The sequence below is a fragment of the Epinephelus moara genome, chromosome 15, assembly GCF_006386435.1.
Source record: "Epinephelus moara isolate mb chromosome 15, YSFRI_EMoa_1.0, whole genome shotgun sequence".
NCBI classification, from domain to species: domain Eukaryota; kingdom Metazoa; phylum Chordata; class Actinopteri; order Perciformes; family Serranidae; genus Epinephelus; species Epinephelus moara.
In genome coordinates, this window is record NC_065520.1 from 10,244,513 (window position 1) to 10,258,636 (window position 14,124).

The following is a 14,124-nucleotide window of genomic DNA, read 5'->3' on the forward strand; positions in this document are numbered from 1 at the left end:
ACTTGAAATGCAATACATCGCTCACATAAGAGGGGGTGGCAGAGTCACCGGTACATTCCGGCTAGCTAGTACTGTTGTAGCTAGCTAGTACTATTTTATTAGAGTGCAGGGCACTAGAACTGTCATATAAATGGGGGTGTGCCCGTACGAGTTCCTTTGTGTCGACTATGAAATGGCCCTTATGGGAGTGAAGTGAACATTAAACTCACGCGCAACAGCTCTGGTGGACACTCCTGTAAGTCAGCATGCTAATGACAGGCTCCCTCAAAACTTAGGACAACTGTGGCGATGTGTTGTGTCATCAAACTGCACATTTTAGAGTGGTCTTTTCTTGTGACCGTCCCAAGGCACACCTGTGTATTAATGATTAATTTATATGACACGATTTTAACAAATTTGTTACCAAAATATGAGAGAAATATAATCTACTGACTGCATAAAACGTCTCAGGTCTTTAACTTAAACCTGTAAAAAATGGGAGCAAAAACATTAGTGTTGCATTAAATTATTGTTTAGTGTTATTCAACTTTTAATTTTCAAAAACAATATGGTGTAGTAAAGAGTGCAATATAAATAAAGTGTTTTTGAAAACGTATTTATTTATTCTTTAAATGATATTCATAGTGTTTTAGCGCGCTGCCGTCTCTCTGTTTTATCTTCTGCGCGCACGTGTGGGCGTGGTAGGGGCGGGGCTATGGCTGTGCGTCATCTTATCAGGAAGAAGAAACGCTCCAGTTAACGGAGAGCGGACGAGCTGGGTGAGTAAAACAGAAAGTTAGTTGGAAAAATATCGCTTAAAGTACCAACAGAGGCGAAATTATGTAATGTAAGATAGTATTTTATCTAAATGTAAACGTATGTTTGGCTGTGTCGTCCTGTGTGTGAAGAAGAGCAACTTTATTCGGACGTAAAGTTTCCGCCGAGTTCAGTCAAGGACAAGAAGCAAGGTGGCACGTTGCTCTCTTATAGAAAATGTCAGTACGGATTTCTCCCATTTTAATGTTTTATTGCTTAGCGGTCAGCTGTAGTAGATTGAGCAACAATAATTGAAACAGTTTATGAAGAGTCGGGGTCTTCTGGTAAATTCGGCGTATAGCTGGATGACTATTAAAGCAGCACTTCTTCAAGGAGCACATTTTTACTATCTCCACCGCTAACGTAAGTAACGTTACCGCGCGCTGGGGGTGTGTCGAAATTAGCTGTTTTCTAAATGAGGTTTTGCATTAATAACAGACTTGTTTGATTATGGTATGTTTTCTGAGCCAGCTGGATAGACTGGTTACGGATTTGACTGTTGCTGTCTTCAGGGTGCGTAACATACTTTTTAGTCTATTATTGGATGGCCACCAATTGCTTTGAGTTACTGTGCAGATCTAGGACATGTCGACTGAGACACAGAGATAATGGAAATCCTAGAGCACACAAAGGGCAGGTAGAACTGCATGTAAACTGCATGTTTCATTGTAGGTCTTATGTTGGATGAAAAAAAAGCCTGTAAAGTCTACACCTAACAGAGTCTGTGAGTAAAGACGTTAATATCAACATCTTAATGTGGAATTTAAAGATCTTTGCTTTTGCAACTTAGGAACCTTTTTTTTTTTGATAGAAATAAACATAAACCAAATTAATGATCATGTCCCCTCTCTGTAGATTAATCAGTGCATTATGCCTGATGAAATGGCGAGGCCTTTAATCCGAGGAGGAGGCTCCAGACATCTCGAAGCCTCCATGTCTGAAGCAGGCGCTCCAGTTGTTGGAATCCTGGGTACGGGTGACTTCTCCCGTTCGCTGGCGAGAAGGCTGGTGGCCTCCGGCTACCAAGTGGTGGTGGGGAGTCGAAACCCCAAACGCTCTGTGGCTTTGTTCCCTGAAGAAGCCGAGGTGACACACACAGTGACACTGACACTCACCACTGTATAATTAGTGTTTTTGTTCCTCCTCCCCCCATTGTGATTATATATTTACTCTGACTTTATCCGCAAGGCATAATAACTGTTGTTATTAGTCTGAATAGATACACACCACATCAACTCAGTTAAAGATGAGAGTCAGTTGTGGTATGGGAACAGAATAAAGTCATTCACAGACATTTTTTAAGTTTCTATATTTTCACCCTCAGAAGGAATCATAATTCATACTGACATCTTCAAAAAATATCAGTGCATCCCTCGCAATTTGACTGACAATGTGATTAAATACTGTATATTCCAATTCATATTCTAAAACTGTCAGAGCGGCATGTCTTCTGGGGCAATGCTCTTGTATGAGACATCATGACACACACAGTTTTCTTATGAAATTAATCGAGGAACTAGGAAAAGCTCATATTTGCTATACATAATACAAAATACAAGGAATAACACTGAGATCATTTAGACGTCATTTAATGTAAAGAATTATGTAATTCAATGTTCAATATATTGACAAGAAAAACATTAAGTGCATGGTAAATTTCAGTGTTCAAATTACACCTTGGCTTTTAGGGGAGCCCTATTTTTTCGGGGTGGGGGGGTTGCCTATGCGCAAAAATATGCTTTTAATACATTTCAATTCATAAAGACAATAATTAACCTGGGACAATGGAGACACAGAAAAATTAGCGACTGAAGTTCGTACAGTATGGGGTGGACGTGTATGTATGTGCGTGCCTTTTTATTGTTGGTAATTGGTTGTGTAGCTCTATCTAATCAAATGCTAACCAGCCAAAAATTTGCATATAAAGTATAGCTATTTCTGTCTTTGTCCTCCAGGTGACGTCCCAGATGGAGGCAGCCAGCCAGGCAGACCTTGTCTTTGTCGCTGTGTTCCCGGAGCACCACTCCACGCTGGTGGAGCTGAAGCCGGCACTAGCTGGAAAGACGCTGGTGGATGTCAGCAACGGTCTGAGAATCAACCGCGACGGGCCTTCGCACGCCGAGCAGCTGGCCGACTTGTTTCCAGAGAGCACTGTCGTCAAAGGGTTTAACACCATATCAGCCTGGACCCTCCAGAGGGGGCCTCGGGATGGAAGCAGGCAGGTAGGATACATCAACTGCTACTTGTGGATTCATGAAGGTCCAGTGATACTTCTGACCTGGAATGAATTTGAATTCTTTTCCTCCAGATTTTCCTGTGCAGTAACAGCAGCAAGGCCAAGAGCTCGGTGATGCAAATCTGTCGTAGAATGGGCTTCGTCCCCGTCGACATGGGCCTCCTCTCCTCTTCTCTGGAGATCGAAAACCTCCCCCTCTTTCTGTTTCCCTCCTGGCGCCTCCCAGTCCTCTGCACTCTGACCCTGTTCCTCTTCTTCTACGTGTACAACTTCGTCCGCGACGTCCTGCGGCCCTACGTCAAAGCAGAGAAGAGCGTTTTCTACAAAATGCCTATCGAGATGGTCAATGTCACGCTTCCCTCCGTGGCATTGGTGATGCTCTCTCTGGTCTATCTGCCTGGTTTGTGCGCCGCTTTTCTCCAGCTGTGGTGGGGCACAAAGTACAATCGCTTCCCGAACTGGCTGGACCGGTGGCTGACCAGCAGAAAGCAGTTTGGGCTGTGTAGCTTCCTGTGTGCGGGTCTTCATGCCATCTATAGTCTGTGTCTCCCCATGAGGAAGTCTGCCCGCTACAAACTGCTCCTGGCTTTTAAACAGGTAAGAGAAAGAAGCAGAGGACCTGATTGTTGCTACCTATGTAGTGTCTGCTAAATACCTTACTCTGAACACACTGAGGATATTGTTGTTTATTTTATGATGTCCAGATGGAGGAGGGGGGGGCGGAGGACTTGTGGAATGACGAGGAGGTGTGGAGGATGGAGCTGTACCTCTCAGTGGGCATCATGGCCCTCGGGCTGCTCTCTCTGCTGGCTGTCACCTCGCTGCCTTCAGTGGCCAACGCTGTCAACTGGAGAGAGTTCAGCTTTATACAGGTACACACACACACACATACACACATGCAGGCGTTACGTGTGAGTTATATAAAGAAACAAAACCCCCTTTTTCATCTGAATATATCCTGCCAAAATCATTGGTTCCTATTCCTCTTGGATACCGGGTAAGGACAGATGTGATGAATACAGACAAAGGCCAAAGATTGACAGACAGTCATGACACTTGACACATAAACATACAGGCAGACGCAGGCATCACGCTAATGTGTAGACAGATGCACACTGTTTCCCCAACATGTTCACATGGCACATACAGACAGTGTGTTTGCACTCCTGCAGCTGCCCCAGATTTGGCGTTAAACTTGGGCTGTGACAAAGCCATCAGGAGTGTAGTGACTCACACACTTCCTGCTCTCCTCGCCTCCTTAACGTCCCCCCCATCGTGGCCTTCATTTCTCCAGGACTGGCGGTCCGTCGGTGCTGCCTTCTTCCCTTTCATCTATCCGTTCAGCTAATCCGGTGGCCGTCAGATTAGTCATGTGCTGACAGGCGGCGCGATGAGGAGCAACTTTCTGCCCGGCACATCTATACTCGCTGCAGGACAGTGTGTTCGTGTGTGTGCATACTTGTTTATGTGTCAGAGACGTACTTGTGTCGTTGTGAGCTTGAGCCTCAGTCATACATGATTTACCAATTATAGACTCGGATTCTACCTTAGTCACTAAAGGCAGAACATTGACCACTTGACCTGTACATTTGAAAAGAAAAAAAATAAATAAATCTATCTATCTATATGAAAAATTAGACAAAGCGATTCCATATTTAAAAAGTAAGTGAAACATAATGGCCACATAGTAATGTTTAGTAAAGTGCAGCATGACGGGCTGTCAGTCACCACGCTTTGATTTCCCCACGCAGGTCCATGTAACGATGATGATGCAATGTGACATCACAAAATTGTCCAATGAATGAGTTACCTGTCATTCCATATGACTTATGCCGGGTTCACACTACACGATATCAGCCCGATTCTAGCCCGACGCAGTGACGTACGGTGTCGTGAACGACAGTGAGTGTCATACGTTAATTTACATTGTTTCATCTCGTGTAATGTCATAGTAGACTCAAACTCAACTCAACTCAAACTTTATTTATAAAGCACATTTAAAACAACCAAGGTTGACCAAAGTGCTGAACAGGTCAATAGAAATNTAGTCAGCTCAGACTGCTGTCGAGATGCGTCATTGCATCCCACATGATGACATCACATAGACGACAACCCACGCCACGTCTTGGATACCTCACGACGTTCCAACGGAAAGTCTAGCATGTTTGATTTTGTTTTTGTCGTTCACGACTGCTCCCATCACAGCCGTCACTTTGACCAACAGGAACACAGAGCGGTCTGCTGCCGTAGACAACTGTGTGTCAACAACAGCTCAGCCTTTTAGATATTTCCTCTAGGGATGTTACCACACAGAGTAAAAAGAGAAAAATGATGGTTTGAAACAGCAGAGGCACTTTGTCAACCTGGTGAGTACTGCCATTACTTCTTCATAATGGAGACAGACATAAAGTAAGAAAATCAGAAAATAGTGGCTTTTACTCAGCACAACTGCAGAGGCTACCAGCTTCATTTTAAACAGACTACATAATAAACGGGACGTTGTTTAATAATCCCTCTGTATTTTTATATTTTTACTTTTTATCCACTCCTGTTTGCCTTGATAAAGTTAATTCACCGTGCTGTCATTTCAAACTCAACACTTCCTGTATGTGTTTCAAATTAAAAGCCCCTTATAACTTAAGTCGAGAGAATCCCTTCATTTTCTAAACAGGCTTTTATTGTGAAACATTTGCAGGAACTTGTTGTGGAGGATTCAGTGGCGCTCTTTACGTTACCACAACATTTCAGCTGGCATATGAACAGACACAGTGACTGAAATAATAGTACAAGTAATAAAAATAGGACAAGAATAACCTGATGACATCACATATGTCGTGAAAGACGACCGGGGATATTTGGTGTGGACCATCGTGGAGTGTGTCATGTCTGTCGGCCAAGTCACTGCACGACTTTATGACTCCACAATTGCGTAATGTGACAAAGTGACTGTTGGAACGGACAAAAATGTTGTGTAGTGTGAACCAGGCGTTCATGCTTGTAAAAAGCGTGAACACAAACCCATCTAACAAAGTTTTCTCTCTTGCTCTGGAAAAAAATGAACAGAACTACAGGCGTCTTAATTTGATTGCAGTGTTTTAATTTTGAGTGCGACATGAGATATGGTAGTTTGTGTTAGGAGTGATTATTATAATTAAACTAACTGTGTACAAAAAAAACCTTAAATAACGCAAACAGTGGTCACTTCATTACATAAAACAAGCCAAATTTTACTGAACAGAAATGGCAAAAATGTGCTGTGGGAGTATCATGCCCTTATCTCAGACCTGATGTTATGGTCAACGAAGTCCACACAAAGACTAAAGCCAGCAATACTTGGCAACTTCCTCAGTTAGCCTGTTGCTCTCAGCCCATTGGTTTGGCTGAGGACATAAATCTTGAGAAACAGGTCACAAATATATAGTTTCATTTAAAAACAAACCAACAGTTTCTGAAACAGCGAGGCAGTGTTGGTTAAGCACACGTTACTCAAACAGGAAGATGTAGTGCATTTGTTGTGGACTGTTTTCAAAAGTGGATTAACACAGGTTGATAGATATATCCACTTTAAATTCCACAAGGCTTTTTTGCTGCTGATGAACACACTCTCCACTTGCTCTTGTAGTTCCATTTGTCCTTTTCTTGCTGTGACAGGTCAAATGTCTGCTGTGAAAAATGTCTGTTGTTGAAGCACCAAAATCCCCCCGAATGTCTATTGCAGTTCTCTAGATGCACTTTGGGAATGCTCTTGCTATCAAACGGCAATGATTAGTTTGCTTCTTTTTCCTTTTTAAATTGCTGCTGTTCCTTTCGTTTATGTGGAAGCACCAGGGCTGTACCAGATGTCATGTCTTGTACATTTAAAGCTTCTATTGAGGTTTTCAAATGTCTGTCCTCATTTCATGATGTCATCACCCTAAAACAAATAAAAAATCCTCAAACAAAATCCTGTATTTGAACAGTACGCGAAGCAAATGCAGATACATAACGTATATTTTTTGGATCGACTTTACTGTAATACTGTCAGAGCTGAAATAGATTTCTTGTTATTGTTGTTATATAAATGTAATCTATGGTGCCGTTAGATTGCCGCCAGGTTAAAACAGGTGGGGGCCTTTCTTTGTGTGCCGCAAGCAGTTTTTCGACCAAAGTGAAATGTCTTTTTTGAAAGGCTGAACACCAGCGAATATGGAATGAAGAAGAATATTTTCATCCGATGAAAACACGTTAATTAAGAAGAAAAAACTTTATAAACGAATGTACTCTAGTGTACTGGTGTCGTCATTTTTGAAAGAATACCCAGCCCTCGACGCACAGCATTTAAAAGTTGATCTAAAATGTGAATGTGAGTGTCATGTATGAAGATTCAAAGCTTCCAACTCCTCAGCACAGCCCTAGAAAGCACTGTAATAAAAAGTCATCACTCCTGTCGAGTGGAAATAATTGTGACCCACTGCGTGCAGTCAGTGTGTGAACAAGGAAGATGAGGCTATTTTTAACCCCTGGCCCCTACGCGACTCAACCTTGGGAAGTTTTTTAATTAGCGGGCCCCATAGGGACAGTATATGGCACACACACATGCACACACAAGTGGGGTTCAGTCAGCTCGTGAGTGGTAGGTCAGTGTGTTTCCCCAGGGTCTGCTGTAGGTGGTAACACAGTGAGCTAATGTAGTGGACTGGCTGGACACAGGAAGAGTCATGTGGGTCATATATTTGGAGGACAGGATGATTGTAGTGGTACATATTCTTTACTTCAACCCGTGACGCCCTTCTTTCACCCCCTGCAGTCCACACTGGGTTACTGTGCCTTGTCCATGGCCACCCTCCACACACTCCTCTTCGGCTGGAACCGTGCCTTTGATTCAGCCCAGTACCACTTCAACCTGCCGCCCACCTTCATACTGGTCCTGATTATTCCCCTGGCGGTTCTGCTGGGCCGCCTGGCTCTCTTCCTACCCTGCATGGCCCGGCGGCTTGCACAGATCCGCCGTGGCTGGGAGAAGAGCCGACACATCCGCTTCACTCTGCCAGATGACGACTGCCGCAACGGGCTGGAGGACGTCAGTAATGTGTGAGAAACACACTGTAAGGTGTGTGTGTGTGTGTGTGTGTGTGTGTGTGTGTGTGTGTGAAGAGCCAGACAAAAAAGGTGTAAAGCAGAGCTCATGTGTGCATGCACATATGAGATAAATGATTTATAGACTCTTGGAATGTATCGAAGGCTCGTCTCTGAGAGATTTCAGAGGTGTATGTGAGCCTCTTTTCAACAAATCAGCTGGTAGTTCCTCAGAGATGTTCGACCAGTAGAGCTGTAGTCGTCGACCTTATTGCACTATGCATCGTCACTAATGAGTATTTAGTTGCTCCTTATGCTTTTGACTTTAATTTATTGTTATCTGTTTCTCTGTTTGAAGCTTCAACCCAGAGCTGAGGACGAACACTATTCACTTCTGGTATAATTTATGCAAAACTGTCACTGTTACACTTCTAATGAACCTGTTGAATTTTGCATAAGTTCATAACTGAGTCTTTGAAATAAGATTTCTTCGCTCTCCTCAGCAGAGGTAGACGTACCCTTCCTCTTGGCTTGTGCATTCCTGTCAGTTAAAGGTTTTCATTTTTATTTTGTCTCTTCTTGCACTTAAAGATGGCTGCTCAGATTATTGTCAGCCAGCCTGCGACATTTTGTCCACATGCTAAAATGGCAACAGACATGGTTTTGTGTTGTTTTTGCTGTCACTGATGAAACTCCAGTGTTTCTTCTTCTTTTGTTTTACATTTTATTTTGCAACACTTTGAAAATTTAATGTGCTGTCACATTAATTCAAACTAAAAGCAACTGTATGAAAATTATTGGGCTGGTGAGGGAGGTGAAACTTATCCTTCCCCAGTATTATATATATTTTCTTTGGACTTTTCGGTGAAGATTCTCAGTCATCCAGGTCATGGTAATCGTAAGTGCTATATCGTAGGCAACTGGACTTGCTTGCATTTCTTGGAAGACGTTTCGCCTCTCATCCAAGAAGCTTCTTCAGTTCTAAATGACTGGTACGAACCAGTTGGCCAGGTGGGTCAACGACTCACATTGTGACCTTAACGACTCTGAAACTAAGAGCTCACGTGACCCCTACGACTCTGCAAGGGTTCCCACCCACACAGGGTTTATAGCCTGCAACTTCGTACCAGTAATTTAGAACTGAAGAAGCTTCTTGGATGAGAGGCAAAACGTCTTCAAGAAACGCAAGCAAGTCCAGTTGCCAACGATATAGCACTTACGATTTTGTTTGGACCTTCCCCTCAACCTCAGAACCAGTTATTGTTTGATTACAGTAAAGCCTCTGGGGGGCAATGGCCGATATTTCGGGAGTTTTGGTGTAGTCAGTGGATATCCAGGCCAAGACTTCCTCTTCCATGCCCCGCTCGTTGTTTACAATTCAGTTAGTAACTTGAGAAAGGTCCGGACAAAATTGTGGCTAGTCTCTATAAACAGGTATCTGTGTTTGAATGCTGATAAATTAGGGAAAAACTAGTACCAAGCAAAATCGTCTGAGATGATAGATAGATTCTGATACTGCATTCAGCATTCCACCTCTTTTGCTCTTCAGGCGGACCCAGTATCTCTACGTGATAAACCATTATTGAGTTTATTCAGGTCCTGGAACCATTAATAATTTAAAGAGGCAAAGTGTAAAGAATTTTAGATGATGTACCCCATTTAAATATTTCATGTCCTCCACTATTACACAAACTAGAAGTGAAATTTGAAATTACCAAATGCACGGCATATGAGCCAATTTAAGTGTTTGAACCAAGGGCTGATAAACGTTAACTTCCTGTTTTATGCGTATAGGAATTTGCTTTTTTTATGTAGTTATAAATGCAAAGAAAGCTTTATGTGTCTTGGTTCTAGCTTGTTAGCGTTGGAAGAACAGGTGATCAAGTTTGTGAGTTCAAGGACTGAAAACATGCAGAACTGATCATGTTAGGTGTGTTTCAAGAGAGTTCGACAGTGTTCCCTTAAAAAAGAAAAATGACAAAATGGCCACCCCTCCCTCTTACAATAATTTTTGTACAGTCCCTTACTCAGGTGGTCTTTACAGTGTAACTAGAAAGCCACATCTGAGGCATTCCTGCATCTCTAGTTGCCACAGTTGTGAAGTACAGACAAGTGGTTACACAATTTTAGAAAACTGCCATTGATGAGTTTTTTATTTTTAAATATGGTTACAATATAGTGTTGTACTAAACTGACCTGCTGTACAAGTACACATCTTACTTACAAACATATCAAGAGGGTGTTACAGAACTTTTTTTTTTTTTTACTGTTTTTATCATGAGCTGTTGTGTGATTTCAGCAGTTTTTGTTTCATTATATGAATTTGTATTTTCTCAGTTTCATGTGTTCTTGCCAAAGATGATTCTCCGTTATGTGATCGGTAGATTTCTAACTGAATCCTAATTAAAACGTCATTGTGAAGTAGTGAAATTTAAGCAGTCTAACAAAAGCATGAATGTAGATTTCAAATGGAAATTTCTAGAACATAGAATAAAGCGTTTTTCTACATTTTTTTGCTATTGTATTTATGTTTTAATTAAAGTGAAATAGATTTGTTGTGGATGATTCATGTCAAGATTTCTCAACTGAGTCAAAGGCTGATAAAAACTTCATTTAATATGTGAATGCTGCCATCTTGTGGCAGAACAATAATAGTCTCCAAATGTCTCCCAAAGCTATATATATATATATATATATATATATATATATATATATATATATATACATATATATATATATATTTTTTTTTTTTGTTATGTGTATATGTACTTTGGAAAACACAAAAGCAAAAACTGATATTTTTTTGTGAAATATGTGACAGAGGCTCAAAGTTGTATTAAAAATATNTATATATTTTTTTTTATTTTTTTTTTTTGTTATGTGTATATGTACTTTGGAAAACACAAAAGCAAAAACTGATATTTTTTTGTGAAATATGTGACAGAGGCTCAAAGTTGTATTAAAAATATGAGTAATGTCACTGAAACCTCCAGTGTGATCTGTCCACTACATATCCTGTGTCAGTGTGTGAACATTCAAGACCTTATATATGACAACGTATGAAAAAACTGAAGTTGTCATATCAAAGTATGCTATTTTCTTCTACTCATTAACTTAAAGAATTGTAAATCTGAATGGCAGTTAGTCTGCCTCAAGGAATGTCCTCCCACTTTATTGTCTCCAGCGAAACCAAACAATGACAAAAAGACATTATCGCAGGACAAGTTTGACGAGTAAGGTGCAGCAGCAGCAGCAGCAGCAGCAGCAAGGTGTGTCAGTTTCCCACAGCAGTCATGGAGGTAAGAATCTCTTCTGAATTTAAGCCTTTCTTACAATGTTACAAAGATTTATTGTACGATTAAGTTATCTCAGGTATGTTTACTTGTCCAGATTCATAGGGGGAGGATGTTACAGCAGGAATCCCTCTACTCAGTGACTGAACAAGAACAATTACAAACTTAAAAGTGTGGCTGTTAAGAGCTTTGAAGAAGATGTCTGCACCAGCTTGTGTCAACTTTCATTCATATCTTTCTTTCATTCTACCAGGAAAACTTTAAAACAGCAGCAGTCGATGCGACAAAGCTCAAAGAAAGACCAAACAACAAATACCTCAGCGACTTATACGGTTTATACAAGCAGGCCACAGTTGGTGATAATACCTTAGGTGAGTCTCTACCTTTTTGTTAAGGTGTTAAACATTGCAATTTTATAGGGAAACACTGAAAAAGACTGTTGGGATGTGCTCTGAGGTGTCCTGTAAATATGTAAAGGAGGAGAAAGAATGAGGTCTGACAGGTCAGGTGTCTGTGAAAGATCTCATAGTTGATACATAGAGCATGTTATTTAAAGGGAAGAAAAAGAAAATGACAAAAAATTACTAACATGAATTTTCAGAAAGAGGATTATAAAGCGCCTACAAACTTAGATTCAGAGAAGGATTTAGCTGTAACATTCAACATTCATGGCTGGATGAGCAAAAGGCAAACTTGATGTTGCCATTCAAGACTTAAAAAAACCCAACAGGTTTGTGACATAATCTTTTTTGTTCTTAGCCCCACCCTGGCCTTTTGTTGTGACCATCCCAAGGCACATCTGTGTCATAGTCATGCTGTTCAGTCAGCATCTTGATAAGCCACACCTGTCAGGTGGATAGATAATCTTGAAAATGGACAAGAGCTCACGAACACATAACTAATTTGTGGCTAAAATTTGAGAGAAATATGTATCAATTGAGTGCATAAAAAAGTTTTATATCTTTGACTTAAGGCTTTGAAAAAGTGTACGACTGGGAAACCTTTTATCTTGGCACTCATGTGGATGCCACCTAATGCACTCCCTGATAGCAGTAACCCTCCCCAGCAGGACAATGTGCCATGCCACACCGCAAAAACTGCTCGGGAGCATAAGGTGTCGTACTGGCCGTCATATTACCCAGATCCCCATCCGATGGAGCATCTGTGGGACATACTAATACCTCAGAGGTCCCGTGTCCGTGTCTTAATCAGTCAGAGCCAAGTCCAATCTAAGCTGGGGTCTCCCTGGTGTTTGGCAGGATGCAAGGTGGGATACTGGCACACACCACAGATGGTTAATCAGGTTTGGATCTGGGTAATGTGGAAGCCAGGTTGATGCCTTGAGCTCTTTGACACATTCCTCGGGCCATTCCTGAGCAGTGTTTACGGTGTGGGAGGGTGCATTGTCCTGCTGGGGGGTTACTGCCATCAGGGAGTGCGGCTGCCATGAGGACTTGGTCTGCAATGGCGCTTTGTGCCTCAGGTGCAACCCACATGAATGTCAGGACCCAAGGTTTCCCAGCAGAACATTTATTCATTTATTTGTTTGTCTAAAACTTGTCAAATTTCAATATATTAACTCTAAAAATACTGGAATCAGTTGTAGAATGTGATACTGATAATAGTTTAACACCCATGTCGCAATTTCTCTGCAGTTTGTTTCCTTTTGATGCTTCAGGTAGATTTTGTTTCAGTTACTGATGGTTGCTTTTATGTCCACAGACCGTCCAGGGATGTTTAACATCGCTGGTCGAGCGAAATGGGATGCATGGATACTAAAGAAAGGTCAGGTTTATAAAACTTTTCTTTCAAAAATACCATGAGAGAGCATATGCAAAATATAAAAACCAAATCTTCCTGCAAAAACCAACTGGTTTGCTTGTTTCTGTTTTTAACCAACAGGTCTGTCCAAAGAGGAAGCAATGGACGCCTATGTTAAGTTGGTGGAGGAGCTGAAAGGAATATACGGGATGGATTAAAAGGGGCTATATATTTATTGTCCACAAAAGTGGAAATTTGTTTTTGGCTTATCAAACACAGGAAACATGAACATAAAAAGCAGACAAGCAGTTAATGTAACAAACACAGACAAGGTCATATTACAAAGATACAAAGTTCATGTCAATATCTGTAACTTTATACTCTATGACTGATTCTTACAGTGTGTTGCACTTTAAACCTCACATTTCTCATTTTGTTCTTAATAGAAACTAAAAACTTTGGATGCCATTTAGACCTGACTTTACACGCTGCTGCACTCTTTGGCACTGTGATACCATGTAAGACGGAGTTGGATCAAATGCTGTTGAGTGCTGCAGTTTGGAGTACTTTGTGGTACTTGACATTGATTAAAACAGAAAGGAAGAGCAACATTTTGGGAAATGCACAATTTGCGTTCTTGCTGAAAGCATCTCTATATATCTGTGAAGCGAGAGCCAGCACGCCTCTGCCCTCAGTTAGTATAAAAAGTGGAAGCAGGGGGAAACATGCAGCCTGTCAAGGTAAAACACCTGTTTCCTTCTGCCTCCACCCTGTATGCTGAGCTGAACAAATCGCCTGCAGGCTCTAGATTCATATTGACCTCACAACTCTCCTCAAAAAAGCAAATAAATGTGTCTCCTAAAGTGTTAAACTGTTCTGTTAAGTGCAACTACAATGTACACTTTCACATAAATCATTGTGAATAAAGACAATTTGTATACATGACTGGACTTCAAAAGACTTTTCCTTTGGCCTTGGACTTGG

The 14,124-nt window shown here is 41.3% G+C and overlaps 2 protein-coding genes across 4 annotated transcripts; both read left to right on the forward strand.

The window, feature by feature from the left end:
* The first annotated feature begins 712 nt into the window (after positions 1–712).
* Positions 713–10,886, forward strand: LOC126401778 (metalloreductase STEAP3-like). Of its 3 annotated transcripts, XM_050063276.1 has the most exons (8): positions 1,136–1,158; positions 1,468–1,519; positions 1,651–1,881; positions 2,751–3,017; positions 3,104–3,628; positions 3,736–3,903; positions 7,818–8,120; positions 8,445–10,886. In XM_050063276.1, the coding sequence occupies exons 3-7, from the start codon at positions 1,666–1,668 to the stop codon at positions 8,103–8,105; spliced, it is 1,464 nt and encodes a 487-aa protein (XP_049919233.1). In that variant the 5' UTR covers positions 1,136–1,158; positions 1,468–1,519; positions 1,651–1,665; the 3' UTR covers positions 8,106–8,120; positions 8,445–10,886. The 3 variants fall into 3 exon arrangements, with proteins under 3 accessions (XP_049919231.1, XP_049919232.1, XP_049919233.1); XM_050063274.1 differs by lacking the exons at positions 1,136–1,158; positions 8,445–10,886 and adding an exon at positions 713–758 and having other exon boundaries at positions 7,818–8,161; XM_050063275.1 differs by lacking the exons at positions 1,136–1,158; positions 1,468–1,519; positions 8,445–10,886 and adding an exon at positions 716–758 and having other exon boundaries at positions 7,818–8,161.
* Positions 10,887–11,259: 373 nt separating this feature from the next.
* LOC126401780 (acyl-CoA-binding protein-like) lies at positions 11,260–14,085 on the forward strand. Its single transcript, XM_050063278.1, has 4 exons — positions 11,260–11,385; positions 11,633–11,750; positions 13,102–13,164; positions 13,282–14,085. The coding sequence occupies exons 1-4, from the start codon at positions 11,380–11,382 to the stop codon at positions 13,356–13,358; spliced, it is 264 nt and encodes an 87-aa protein (XP_049919235.1). The 5' UTR covers positions 11,260–11,379; the 3' UTR covers positions 13,359–14,085.
* The last annotated feature ends 39 nt before the right edge of the window (positions 14,086–14,124 follow it).

Coding starts and splice junctions, on each gene's coding strand:
- LOC126401778 (XM_050063274.1), top strand. CDS start 1,666: ATGCCTGATGAAATGGCGAGGCCTTTAATCCGAGGAGGAGGCTCCAGA. Junction 1,882..2,750: donor TGTTCCCTGAAGAAGCCGAG/GTGACACACACA, acceptor TTTGTCCTCCAG/GTGACGTCCCAGATGGAGGC. Junction 3,904..7,817: donor GAGAGTTCAGCTTTATACAG/GTACACACACAC, acceptor CACCCCCTGCAG/TCCACACTGGGTTACTGTGC.
- LOC126401780 (XM_050063278.1), top strand. Junction 11,751..13,101: donor AGTTGGTGATAATACCTTAG/GTGAGTCTCTAC, acceptor TTATGTCCACAG/ACCGTCCAGGGATGTTTAAC. Junction 13,165..13,281: donor TGCATGGATACTAAAGAAAG/GTCAGGTTTATA, acceptor TTTAACCAACAG/GTCTGTCCAAAGAGGAAGCA.